We start from the raw sequence: 14,430 nt of genomic DNA, 5'->3' as shown, positions 1-14,430 counted from the left end.
CTTAAAAACCATACATGGATTTTTGTTTTAGATTCCATTCCGTTTCTCACAGTTGAAGTGTACCTAAGATAAATAAAATATATATTTTTTTAAGTTAGACTTCTACATGCTTTGTAAGTAGGAAAACCTGCAAAATCAGCAGTGTATCAAATACTTGTTCTCCCCGCTGTATATAAACTCAGTGGTGTAAATTACTTGAGTAAAAATACTTTCAAGTACTACTTAAGTCATTTTTCTTAGGTATCTGTACTTCACTTTTTATATTTTTGACAACTTTTACTCATACATTACTAAAGAAAAGAATGTACTTTTTACTCCATACATTTTCTCTGACGCCAAAAAGTACTTGTTACATTTTGAATGCTTAGCAGGAAATAAAACAATACATACAATACATCACATACACGTGATAAACAGATGTTATTGCGGATGTCGCGAAATGCTTGTCCTTCTAGCTCCGCCAGTGTAATAATATCTAACAAATTACACAGCATATACACACATACACATCTAAGTAGGAATGAATTAAAACTATATACATATGAACGAGCGATAGAGCGGAACGGACTAAGATACGGTAGAGTAGTATAGGAAACAGATGTCTTTCATAAGCACAACAGTTTTCAGCTGTGCTAACATAATTGTAAAAGGGTTTTCTAATGATTAACTAGACTTTTTAAATGATAAACTTGGATTAGCTAACACAGCGTGCCATTGGAACCCAGGAGTGATGGTTGCTGATAATGAGCCTCTGTACACCTATGTAGATATTCCATAAAAAATCTGCCGTTTCCAGCTGCAATAGTCATTTACAACATTAACAATGTCTACACTGTATTTCTGATTTAATTGTACAGTGCCTTGCGAAAGTATTCGGCCCCCTTGAACTTTGCGACATTTTGCCACATTTCAGGCTTCAAACATAAAGTCAAAATAAAATAAAATCAAATGTATTTATATAGCCCTTCGTACATCAGCTGATATCTCAAAGTGCTGTACAGAAACCCAGCCTAAAACCCCAAACAGCAAACAATGCAGGTGTAAAAGCACGGTGGCTAGGAAAAACTCCCTAGAAAGGCCAAAACCTAGGAAGAAACCTAGAGAGGAACCGGGCTATGTGGGGTGGCCAGTCCTCTTCTGGCTGTGCCGGGTAGAGATTATAACAGAACATGACCAAGATGTTCAAATGTTCATAAATGACCAGCATGGTCAAATAATAATAAGGCAGAACAGTTGAAACTGGAGCAGCAGCATGGCCAGGTGGACTGGGGACAGCAAGGAGTCATCATGTCAGGTAGTCCTGGGGCATGGTCCTAGGGCTCAGGTCCTCCGAGAGAGAGAGAGAGAAAGAAAGAGAGAAGGAGAGAATTAGAGAACGCACACTTAGATTCACACAGGACACCGAATAGGACAGGAGAAGTACTCCAGATATAACAAACTGACCCTAGCCCCCCGACACATAAACTACTGCAGCATAAATACTGGAGGCTGAGACAGGAGGGGTCAGGAGACACTGTGGCCCCATCCGAGGACACCCCTGGACAGGGCCAAACAGGAAGGATATAACCCCACCCACTTTGCCAAAGCACAGCCCCCACACCACTAGAGGGATATCTTCAACCACCAACTTACCATCCTGAGACAAGGCCGAGTATAGCCCACAAAGATCTCCGCCACGGTACAACCCAAGGGGGGGGGGGGCGCCAACCCAGACAGGCCGACCACAACAGTGAATCAACTCAACCCACCCAGGTGACGCACCCCCCCAGGGACGGCACGAGAGAGCCCCAGCAAGCCAGTGACTCAGCCCCGTAACAGGGTTAGAGGCAGAGAATCCCAGTGGAAAGAGGGGAACCGGCCAGGCAGAGACAGCAAGGGCGGTTCGTTGCTCCAGAGCCTTTCCGTTCACCTTCACACTCCTGGGCCAGACTACACTCAATCATATGACCCACTGAAGAGATGAGTCTTCAGTAAAGACTTAAAGGTTGAGACCGAGTTTGCGTCTCTGACATGGGTAGGCAGACCGTTCCATAAAAATGGAGCTCTATAGGAGAAAGCCCTGCCTCCAGCTGTTTGCTTAGAAATTCTAGGGACAATTAGGAGGCCTGCGTCTTGTGACCGTAGCGTACGTGTAGGTATGTACGGCAGGACCAAATCAGAGAGGTAGGTAGGAGCAAGCCCATGTAATGCTTTGTAGGTTAGCAGTAAAACCTTGAAATCAGCCCTTGCTTTGACAGGAAGCCAGTGTAGAGAGGCAAGCACTGGAGTAATATGATCAATTTTTTTGGTTCTAGTCAGGATTCTAGCAGCCGTATTTAGCACTAACTGAAGTTTATTTAGTGCTTTATCCGGGTAGCCGGAAAATAGAGCATTGCAGTAGTCTAACCTAGAAGTGACAAAAGCATGGATTAATTTTTCTGCATCATTTTTGGACAGAAAGTTTCTGATTTTTGCAATGTTACGTAGATGGAAAAAAGCTGTCCTCGAAATGGTCTTGATATGTTCTTCAAAAGAGAGATCAGGGTCCAGAGTAACGCCGAGGTCCTTCACAGTTTTATTTGAGACGACTGTACAACCATTAAGATTGATTGTCAGATTCAACAGAAGATCTCTTTGTTTCTTGGGACCTAGAACAAGCATCTCTGTTTTGTCCGAGTTTAATAGTAGAAAGTTTGCAGCCATCCACTTCCTTATGTCTGAAACACATGCTTCTAGCGAGGGCAATTTTGGGGCTTCACCATGTTTCATTGAAATGTACAGCTGTGTGTCATCCGCATAGCAGTGAAAGTTTACATTATGTTTTCGAATAACATCCCCAAGAGGTAAAATATATAGTGAAAACAATAGTGGTCCTAAAACAGAACCTTGAGGAACACCGAAATTTACAGTTGATTTGTCAGAGGACAAACCATTCACAGAGACAAACTGATATCTTTCCGACAGATAAGACCTAAACCAGGCCAGAACATGTCCGTGTAGACCAACTTGGGTTTCCAATCTCTCCAAAAGAATGTGGTGATCGATGGTATCAAAAGCAGCACTAAGGTCTAGGAGCACGAGGACAGATGCAGAGCCTCGGTCCGATGCAATTAAAATGTAATTTACCACCTTCACAAGTGCCGTCTCAGTGCTATGATGGGGTCTAAAACCAGACTGAAGCATTTCGTATACATTGTTTGTCTTCAGGAAGGCAGTGAGTTGCTGCGCAACAGCCTTCTCTAAAATCTTTGAGAGGAATGGAAGATTCGATATAGGCCGATAGTTTTTTATATTTTCTGGGTCAAGGTTTGGCTTTTTCAAGAGAGGCTTTATTACTGCCACTTTTAGTGAGTTTGGTACACATCCAGTGGATAGAGAGCCGTTTATTATGTTCAACATAGGAGGCCAAGCACAGGAAGCAGCTCTTTCAGTAGTTTAGTTGGAATAGGGTCCAGTATACAGCTTGAAGGTTTAGAGGCCATGATTATTTTCATCATTGTGTCAAGAGATATAGTACTAAAACACTTGAGCGTCTCTCTTGATCCTAGGTCCTGGCAGAGTTGTGCAGACTCAGGACAACTGAGGTTTGGAGGAATACGCAGGTTTAAAGAGGAGTCCGTAATTTGCTTTCTAATAATCATAATATTTTCCTCAAAGAAGTTCATGAATTTATCACTGCTAAAGTGAAAGTCATCCTCTCTTGGGGAATGCTGCTTTTTAGTTAGCTTTGCCACAGTATCAAAAAGGAATTTTGGATTGTTCTTATTTTCCTCAATTAAGTTAGAAAAATAGGACGATCGAGCAGCAGTAAGGGCTCTTCGGTACTGCACGGTACCGTCCTTCAAAGCTAGTCGGAAGACTTCCAGTTTGGTGTGGCGCCATTTCCGTTCCAATTTTCTGGAAGCTTGCTTCAGAGCTCGGGTATTTTCTGTGTACCAGGGAGCTAGTTTCTTATGAGACATTTTTTTAGTTTTTAGGGGTGCAACTGCATCTAGGGTATTGCGCAAGGTTAAATTGAGATCCTCAGTTAGGTGGTTAACGGATTTTTGTCCTCTGGCGTCCTTGGGTAGGCAGAGGGAGTCTGGAAGGGCATCAAGGAATCTTTGTGTTGTCTGTGAATTTATAGCACGACTTTTGATGTTCCTTGGTTGGGGTCTGAGCAGATTATTTGTTGCAATTGCAAACGTAATAAAATGGTGGTCCGATAGTCCAGGATTATGAGGAAAATCATTAAGATCCACAACATTTATTCCATGGGACAAAACTAGGTCCAGCGTATGACTGTGACAGTGAGTGGGTCCAGAGACATGTTGGACAAAACCCACTGAGTCGATGATGGCTCCAAAAGCCTTTTGGAGTGGGTCTGTGGACTTTTCCATGTGAATATTAAAGTCACCAAAGATTAGAATATTATCTGCAATGACTACAAGGTCTGATAGGAATTCAGGGAACTCAGTGAGAAACGCTGTATATGGCCCAGGAGGCCTGTAAACAGTAGCAATAAAAAGTGATTGAGTAGGCTGCATAGATTTCATGACTAGAAGCTCAAAAGACGAAAACGTCATTTTTTTTTTTGTAAATTGAAATTTGCTATCATAAATGTTAGCAACACCTCCGCCTTTGCGGGATGCACGGGGGATATGGTCACTAGTGTAGCCAGGAGGTGAGGCCTCATTTAACACAGTAAATTCATCAGGCTTAAGCCATGTTTCAGTCAGGCCAATCACATCAAGATTATGATCAGTGATTAGTTCATTGACTATAATTGCCTTTGAAGTAAGGGATCTAACATTAAGTAGCCCTATTTTGAGATGTGAGGTATCATGATCTCTTTCAGTAATGACAGGAATGGAGGTGGTCTTTATCCTAGTGAGATTGCTAAGGCGAACACCGCCATGTTTAGTTTTGCCCAACCTAGGTCGAGGCACAGACACGGTCTCAATGGTGATAGCTGAGCTGACTACACTGACTATGCTAGTGGCAGACTCCACTATGCTGGCAGGCTGGCTAATAGCCTGCTGCCTGGCCTGCACCCTATTTCATTGTGGAGCTAGAGGAGTTAGAGCCCTGTCTATGTTGGCAGATAAGATGAGAGCACCCCTCCAGCTAGGATGGAGTCCGTCACTCCTCAGCAGGTCAGGCTTGGTCCTGTTTGTGGGTGAGTCCCAGAAAGAGGGCCAATTATCTACAAATTCTATCTTTTGGGAGGGGCAGAAAACAGTTTTCAACCAGCGATTGAGTTGTGAGACTCTGCTGTAGAGCTCATCACTCCCCTAACTGGGAGGGGGCCAGAGACAATTACTCGATGCCGACACATCTTTCTAGCTGATATGCACGCAGAAGCTATGTTGCGCTTGGTGATCTGACTGTTTCATCCTAACATCGTTGGTGCCGACGTGGATAACAATATCTCTATACTCTCTACACTCGCCAGTTTTAGCTTTAGCCAGCACCATCTTCAGATTAGCCTTAACGTCGGTAGCCCTGCCCCGGGTAAACAGTGTATGATCGCTGGATGATTCGCTTTAAGTCTAATACTGCGGGTAATGGAGTCGCCAATGACTAGAGTTTTCAATTTGTCAGAGCTAATGGTGGGAAGCTTCGGCGTCTCAGACCCCGTAACGGGAGGAGTAGAGACCAGAGAAGACTCGGCCTCTGACACCGACCCGCTGCTTAATGGGGAGAACCGGTTGAAAGTTTCTGTCGGCTGATTGAGCGACACCGGTTGAGCGTTCCTACAGCATTTCCTTCCAGAAACCGTGAGAAAGTTGTCCGGCTGCGGGGACTGTGCCAGGGGATTTATACTACTATCTGTACTTACTGGTGGCACAGACGCTGTTTCATCCTTTCCTACACTGAAATTACCCTTGCCTAACGATTGCGTCTGAAGCTGGGCTTGCAGCACAGCTATCCTCGCCGTAAGGCGAGCACAGCGGCTGCAATTAGAAGGCATCATGTTAATGTTACTACTTAGCTTCGGCTGTTGGAGGTCCTGACGAATCGTGTCCAGATAAAGCGTCCGGAGTGAAAAAGTTGAGGAAAAAATAAATAAATATATGAACGGTAATTAAAAAGTGAAACCCGTAAAGTTGTCAGGTAGCAAAATAGGTTGGCAACAAAACGCACAGCAATTCGAAAACAAGCCTGCAAGTAAAGATATAAAACTATTTTTTTGTGAAGAATCAACAACAAGTGGGACACAATCATGAAGTGGAACGACATTTATTGGATATTTCAAACTTTTTTAACAAATCAAAAACTGAAAAATTGAGCGTGCAAAATTATTCAGCCCCCTTAAGTTAATACTTTGTAGCGCCACCTTTTGCTGCGATTACAGCTGTAAGTCGCTTGGGGTATGTCTCTATCAGTTTTGCACATCGAGAGACTGACATTTTTTTCCCATTCCTCCTTGCAAAACAGCTCGAGCTCAGTGAGGTTGGATGGAGAGCATTTGAACAGCAGTTTTCACACAGGTGGATTGTATTTATCTTCATTAGTCATTTAGGTCAACATTGGATCATTCATAGATCCTCACTGAACTTCTGGAGAGAGTTTGCTGCACTGAAAGTAAAGGGGCTGAATAATTTTGCACTCCCAATTTTTCAGTTTTTGATTTGTTAGTTTGAAATATCCAATAAATGTCGTTCCACTTCATGATTGTGTCCCACTTGTTGTTGATTCTTCACAAAAAATACAGTTTTATATCTTTATGTTTGAATCCTGAAATGTGGCAAAAGGTCGCAAAGTTCAAGGGGGCCGAATACTTTCGCAAGGCACTGTATATTTTAACGGACAAAAAATGTGCTTTTCTTTCAAAAACAAGGACATGTCTAAGTGACCCCAAACTGTTGAACAGTAGTGTACATGTGAGATAAGTAATGCCAGATATGTAAACATTACTAAAGTGACTAGTGTTCCATTCCTTAAAGTGGCCAGTGTTTCCTAGTCTTTGCCTATAGGCAGCAGCCTCTGTGTTAGTGATGGTTGTTTAACAGTCTGATGGACTTGAGATCGTTTGTAAATTGGTGTTGGTGTGCCCCTCCCTGGCTATCCATAAAATTGGTTTGCTTAGTATAAGGAATTTGAAATTATTTTTACTTTTGATACATAAGTATATTCTACTTCCGGCGCTGACAGAGATGGCCGCCTCGCTTCGCGTTCCTAGGAAACTATGCAGTTTTTTGTTTTTTTTACGTGTTATTTCTTACATTAGTACCCCAGGTCATCTTAGGTTTCATTACATACAGTCGAGAAGATCAGCGTCAACTCACCATCAGTACGACCAAGAATATGTTTTTCGCGAGGCGGATCCTGTGTTCTGCCTTACAAACAGGACAACGGAAGGGATCCCTTGCAGCGACCCAAAAAAACGACTCCAAAAAAGAGGGAAACGAGGCGGTCTTCTGGTCAGACTCCGGAGACGGGCACACCGTGCACCACTCCCTAGCATTCTTCTTGCCAATGTCCAGTCTCTTGACAACAAGGTTGATGAAATCCGAGCAAGGGTAGCATTCCAGAGGGACATCAGAGACTGTAATGTTCTTTGCTTCACGGAAACATGGCTCACTGGAGAGACTCTTTCCGAGGCGGTGCAGCCAACTGGTTTCTCCACGCATCGCGCCGACAGAAACAAACATCTTTCTGGTAAGAAGAGGGGCGGGGGCGTATGCCTTATGGTTAACGAGACATGGCGTGATGAAAGAAACATACAGGAACTCAAATCCTTCTGTTCACCTGATTTTAGAATTCCTCACAATCAAATGTAGACCGCATTATCTACCAAGAGAATTCTCTTCGATTATAATCACAGCCGTATATATCCCCCCCAAGCAGACACATCGATGGCTCTGAACAAACTTTATTTAACTCTTTGCAAACTGGAAACTATTTATCCGGAGGCTGCATTCATTGTAGCTGGGGATTTTAACAAGGCTAATCTGAAAACAAGAGTCCCTAAATTTTATCAGCATATCGATTGCGCAACCAGGGGTGGAAAAACCATCATTGTTACTCTAACTTCCGTGACGCATATAAGGCCCTGCCCCGCTCCCCTTTCGGAAAAGTTGACCACGACTCCATTTTGTTGATCCCTGCCTACAGACAGAAACTAAAACTAGAGGCTCCCACGCTGAGGTCTGTCCAACGCTGGTCCGACCAAGCTGACTCCACACTCCAAGACTGCTTCCATCACGTGGACTGGGATATGTTTCGTATTGCGTCAGATAACAATATTGACGAATACGCTGATTCGGTGTGCAAGTTCATTAGAACGTGCGTTGAAGATGTCGTTCCCATAGCAACGATTAAATCATTGCCTAACCAGAAACCGTGGATTGATGGCAGCATTCGCGTGAAACTGAAAGCGCGAACCACTGCTTTTAATCAGGGCAAGGTGTCAGGTAACATGACCGAATACAAACAGTGCAGCTATTCCCTCTGCAAGGCTATCAAACAAGCTAAGCGTCAGTACAGAGACAAAGTAGAATCTCAATTCAACGGCTCAGACACAAGAGGCATGTGCAGGGTCTACAGTCAATCACGGACTACAGGAAGAAATCCAGCCCAGTCACGGACCAGGATGTCTTGCTCCCAGGCAGACTAAATAACTTTGAAGACAATACAGTGCCACTGACACGGCCTGCAATGGAAACATGCGGTCTCTCCTTCACTGCAGCCGAGGTGAGTAAGACATTTAAACGTGTTAACCCTTGCAAGGCTGCAGGCCCAGACGGCATCCCCAGCCGCTCCCTCAGAGCATGCACAGACCAGCTGGCCGGTGTGTTTACGGACATATTCAATCAATCCCTATACCAGTCTGCTGTCCCCACATGCTTCAAGAGGGCCACCATTGTTCCTGTTCCCAAGAAAGCTAAGGTAACTGAGCTAAACGACTACTGCCCCGTAGCACTCACTTCTGTCATCATGAAGTGCTTTGAAAAGACTAGTCAAGGACCATATCACCTCCACCCTACCTGACATCCTAGACCCACTCCAATTTGCTTACCGCCCAAATAGGTCCACAGACGATGCAATCTCAACCACACTGCACACTGCCCTAACCCATCTGGACAAGAGGAATACCTATGTGAGAATGCTGTTCATCGACTACAGCTCGGCATTCAACACCATAGTACCCTCCAAGCTCGTCATCAAGCTCGAGACCCTGGGTCTCGACCCCACCCTGTGCAACTGGGTACTGGACTTCTTGACGGGCCGCCCCCAGGTGGTGAGGGTAGGCAACATCTCCTCCCTGCTGATCCTCAACACTGGGGCCCCACAAGGGTTTGTTCTGAGCCCTCTCCTGTACTCCCTGTTCACCCACGACTGCGTGGCCACGCACGCCTCCAACTCAATCATCAAGTTTGCAGACGACACAACAGTGGCAGGCTTGAACACCAACAACGACGAGACGGCCTACAGGGAGGAGGTGAGGGCCCTCGGAGTGTGGTGTCAGGAAAATAACCTCACACTCAACATCAACAAAACTAAGGAGATGATTGTGGACTTCAGGAACAGCAGAGGGAACACCCCCCCTATCCACATCAATGGAACAGTAGTGGGGAGGGTAGCAAGTTTTAAGATCCTCAGCATACACATCACAGACAAACTGAATTGGTCCACTCACACAGACAGCATCGTGAAGAAGGCGCAGCAACCTCGGGAGGCTGAAGAAATTTGGCTTGTCACCAAAAGCACTCACAAACTTCTACAGATGCACAATCGAGAGCATCCTGGCGGGCTGTATCACCCCCTGGTACGGCAACTGCTCCGCCCTCAACCGTAAGGCTCTCCAGAGGGCAGTGAAGTCTGCACAACGCATCACCGGGGGCAAACTACCTGCCCTCCAGGACACCTACACCACCCGATGTTACAGGAAGGCCATAAAGATCATCAAGGACATCAACCACCCGAGCCACTGCCTGTTCACCCCGCTATCATCCAGAAGGCGAGGTCAGTACAGGTGCATCAAAGCTGGGACCGAGAGACTGAAAAACAGCTTCTATCTCAAGGCCATCAGACTGTTAAACAGCCACCACTAACAACACACTGACTCAACTCCAGCCACTTTAATAATGGGAATTGATGGGAAATGATGTAATATATATCACTAGCCACTTTAAACAATGCTACCTTATATAATGTTACTTACCCTACATTATTCAGCTCATATGCATACGTATATACTGTACTCTATCATCGACTGCATCCTTATGTAATACATGTATCACTAGCCACTTTAACTATGCCACTTTGTTTACATACTCATCTCATATGTATATACTGTACTCGATACCATCTACTGTATCTTGCCTATGCTGCTCTGTACCATCACTCATTCATATATCCTTATGTACATATTCTTTATCCCCTTACACTGTGTATAAGACAGTAGTTTTGGAATTGTTAGTTAGATTACTTGTTGGTTATTACTGCATTGTCGGAACTAGAAGCACAAGCATTTCACTACACTCGCATTAACATCTGCTAACCATGTGTATGTGACATACAATTGGATTTGATTTATTTTAGCAATGGCATTTGCTTTTGATACTTAAGTATTTGATTTGAACCAAATACTTTGACTTTTACTCAAGTAGTATTTTACTGGGTGACTTAAGTACATTTCTTTTAAGTTAAGGTATCTTAACTTTTACTCAAGTATGACAATTGGGTACTTTTTCCACCAATGTATAAACCCTGGATTGCTGATGCTATGTATTGGCCATTGAGAGGCATTGAAGCCACCGGTCAGCCATATTGGCATTCCCTACTGTATTTCAATTAAATGTGATCATGGACAAAATGACATGTATTTTGTTGTAGTGGGTACAATAACATTAATAGTTAAAACAAATTATACTTTAAGGAATGTTTTATTTGTATGTTTAGTTCACATAATATAATGTAACAGTATGCATTAAGGTGTCTGTAATAGAATAAATGGGGGGAAACTAATGTACATAAATAAAGGCATTTCTATAGCTTCCCCAACATTGTAGAAACTATTTTGGAAGTACCAGGATGGAGGCACGGTGGCTTCAACACACCGCCCCCTATCAGTCATCTAGTGTATATATAAATATTCGTCACAGCTAGTCAGTAACTGATAAGTATGAGCTTTCAGAGAAGTGGGGATGTCTTTGGCTCAGACTCTATTTGTACATGTCCTTGTAGATGCATGTGTGCATAAATCATTTGATTCATTCGGTACAGCACACAACTTCAATATATGTCTGTTTGCTTGGTGTCATTTTGAGGTCAGCCAATTAGAAGTAAAAGACTGAGGCAAAATGGTGCCCAGTGCCCACACTTGGTGACATAGAGTATCTCCAAGAAAAATGGGTGACTCATTTTAACATGCCGTTATCTCCATATAGAACAGGTCCTTGAGAGCAGAGACAGCAGTTTTGTGGTATGACCAGAGGCTCTATATCAGGGCTCTCAACCCTGTTCTTGGAGATCTACCCTCCTGTAGGTTTTCACTCCAACCCCAGTTGTAACTAACCTGATTCAGTTTATCAACCAGCTAATTATTAGAATCCGGTGCGCTACAATAGGGTTGGAGCGAATACCTACCGGATGGTAGCTCTCCAGGAACAGGGTTCGGAGAGACCTGCTCTATATGATGCCCTGACCCCTGTGTGACCTTTCCTCACCAGATGGAGGTTGAGTGGCATGCACAGCTACAACCCTGAACAGATCATGCTGAGTGCCGCAGTCCGGAGGTCCAGCAGAGACGTCAACATTATGAAGGAGAAACTCATCTTCTCCGGTGAGGAAGGACCCCACCGAGAGAACTGGAATTCCTGTGTCTACTGTATTGTGTGTTGGTGTTTGTTTATCTGGCTGTATCCCAGTACTCTGAAATGTCTTCCACTCCTTTTCTCCTGTCCTTGTTTGTTTACCACTGATCTGATGACATTGGATAGATGAAGTGGATGCCCGGTTGTTTTGGCCAGTCATATTGCTTTCTCCTATTAATCAGTGGTCACAGAAAAGAAGACAAGGAAAGGAAGCCATTTTAAGAGTATCTGAGGATGCCAGTGTGTGACCGTATCCCAGCATGCATCTCTCTGAGTGTCTTGTGTAATTGTCCTCCCCAAGGTCAACCGCAGTAGCAGTCTCATCCTGTGTGTGTGTGTGTGACCTGCACTCCTCTCCACCTCCACTCTTCATCCTGCCATCTGTCCATCCTCCTCTGGCTGCTGTGACCATTCCATCCCTCCCTTCCCACTTCCCTCTGCCTGCCCCGCCCTTCCCCCTGCTCCTTCCCAATTGCCCACAGAGTCCTGCATCATGTATAAGGGCTCCTAGACAGCCCACTGTGACCCACCAGCCTCTCTTGGTGGGTGGTGAAAGGTAAGTCTAATGGGGATGCTGATGAGTCTTCAATGATCATCAGTCAGTCCAAACCACTCTAAAATCACACTAGTAGGTCTTAGAAGATACGTGGTGACATACAGAGCTAAGGAAGCTACGGGATTTCTCTCGTGTGGTTTGGATATGATGTTGCAGTGATATTGTTTTTGATGTCCTGTGTATTCAATGTGCATTGACGTGGTCTGTGTGAACACCTACTGATGTCCCTTCACTCTTCTGCCTCCCAGAGTTGAGCAATGGTGTGGGCAGTGCTGAGGACCTGTACATGGAGAATGGCTTTGACTACTACAACAACGAAGGCATCTCCCATTGACTCTCACTCTACTAATGTGAATCTACTGAAAGACACCTGACTCTACTAGCATGTGGAAACTGAGTGAATTAAGACTTCCAAGTGACTGTCTGTTATGATTACTCTTGTTTTACTCGGTGTATCCAGATAGTTATTGGTTTGTTCCTCCTACTTACTAACTGATTGATTGACAGGCTGCTGTATTACTGAAATTTCACAGGCAAGCACCACCCATTGCTTTGTACATTCTGTAAATAGGTTTGTTTTTGCTTGTTAAATACAGATGTGGGACTAAAATCACTTTTTATTGATGAACCAATTGATTTGTCAGATTTGTGGCCTCTTCTCACCTCTAGATCACTTTATTTATTTTTTACAATTGGTTTGAAAATATATTGGCCCATTTAAATATTGTTTTTCACTCAAACCTCCCGTGGGCAGGGATTGAATGGGCTCATGGGCCGTAGTTTGCCCACCCCTGCTCTAGATGCTTTGGAGGCCCCCCCAGTTACCAATGCTTGTTTATTATTAAAAACCTATTTGTTTGTTTTTAAACTGTTATTTACTTGCAGTCACTTTATAGCACAGCCAATTCTTAGTTTAGAGGATTTTACTACTTGTGCAGCATTGCTCCTATTTCCTGCCACGTTTGGGTGCTATTCTAATTTTTAGGAACAAAAACAACACGAACAAGCTGTTTACAGAGGGTCCTGCCTTCTCCGACTAAGTGAAATATTTACATGATGTAAGATAATGATTTGAACAGCATTTCCTTCATCCATGCTTGTGACATCGAATGACTTGTGGAGCTGTGCTGTCTCAGGCAGGGCTTGTGTTCAGGCAGAACTGCTGGGTATGTTTTCGGTTCATTGTGAATGTTTTGATTTTTAAAGGATGTGAACAGTGTATTATGGCAGAGATTTCACCACCTACCCCAAGTATGCAGTTCTACATGGAGTGTGTACATGTTACAAAAGTTGTATATGCTATGGCTGTCTGAGGATTATATTGGAAATGTGATGCATAATAATAGCAATAGTGTTGAAGTTTATGAAAGTCAAGTCATTTAAATATTTTGCAGACCAACTTCTCAATGGCATTTGAACAGCAAACTGCACCATATAGAGTGACATTAAAGGGTATCTTTTATTTTGTGATGAAGTGGTGTGCTATATTAACTGTGAAAATAAAGCTCTAGGCTGTTGGAGGGACAACGCTGAGTATCAGAGTAGTTCACACAGTGTCAAGGAATGGATTGACTTGTGTTCATTTACTCCTTTGGTATTTGTGTGCCTCAAAGTCAACATTAAAATGCTTCTGATACCAAAGTGATATCCTTTTGTGATTTTTCTAGATGGAAGATAACTAACACCATTTAGGTTGGTGTTACTGTTGACTGTGTAGATTTAGCTCATGTCAACCATATTCCTGCTGTATGTGAACGCTTGATGTACAGTGCCGTCAAAGTATTCACACCCCTTGACTTTTTCCACATTGTGTTAGACTGCATTTTAAATTGATTAAATCGATTGGCCTACACATAATACCCCATGATGTGAGTGGAATTATGTTTGTATTAAAAATGAAAAGCTGGAATGTCTTGAGTCTGTATTTAACCCCTTTGATATGGCAAGCCGAAATAAGTTCAGGAGTAAAAAGTCACATGTTGCATAGACTCAATCCAAGTTTGCAAAGCTCTTACACTTACCCAGAAAGACTAATCTTGCTACCAAAGGTGATTCTAACAAGGGGTGAATACTTAGGTATTTCTAAAAGCA

General features: G+C 43.6%; 1 protein-coding gene across 5 annotated transcripts in view; it reads left to right on the top strand.

Moving 5' to 3' along the window:
• The window catches only part of LOC118394578 (glycerophosphodiester phosphodiesterase domain-containing protein 5-like), a 122,922-nt gene extending 108,938 nt beyond the window's left edge, over positions 1-13,984 (top strand). For 3 of the 5 annotated variants that reach the window (XR_008136380.1, XM_052518293.1, XM_052518297.1), the window contains 2 exons: positions 11,640-11,752; positions 12,588-13,984. Coding sequence is in view for 2 of the 5 variants with exons in the window: in XM_052518293.1 (XP_052374253.1) it covers positions 11,640-11,752; positions 12,588-12,673 (199 nt within the window). In the remaining 3 variants the exon portion in view is untranslated. Of the gene's footprint in view, positions 1-11,639; positions 11,753-12,084; positions 12,340-12,587 lie in introns of all 5 variants that reach the window. The other 2 variants (XR_008136379.1, XR_008136378.1) reach the window with 1 other exon arrangement.
• The last annotated feature ends 446 nt before the right edge of the window (positions 13,985-14,430 follow it).

This window comes from Oncorhynchus keta, chromosome 1 (genome assembly GCF_023373465.1).
Source record: "Oncorhynchus keta strain PuntledgeMale-10-30-2019 chromosome 1, Oket_V2, whole genome shotgun sequence".
NCBI lineage: Eukaryota > Metazoa > Chordata > Actinopteri > Salmoniformes > Salmonidae > Oncorhynchus > Oncorhynchus keta.
Note: the sequence above shows the minus strand (reverse complement) of the source record. Positions and strands in the feature narration are given on the sequence as shown.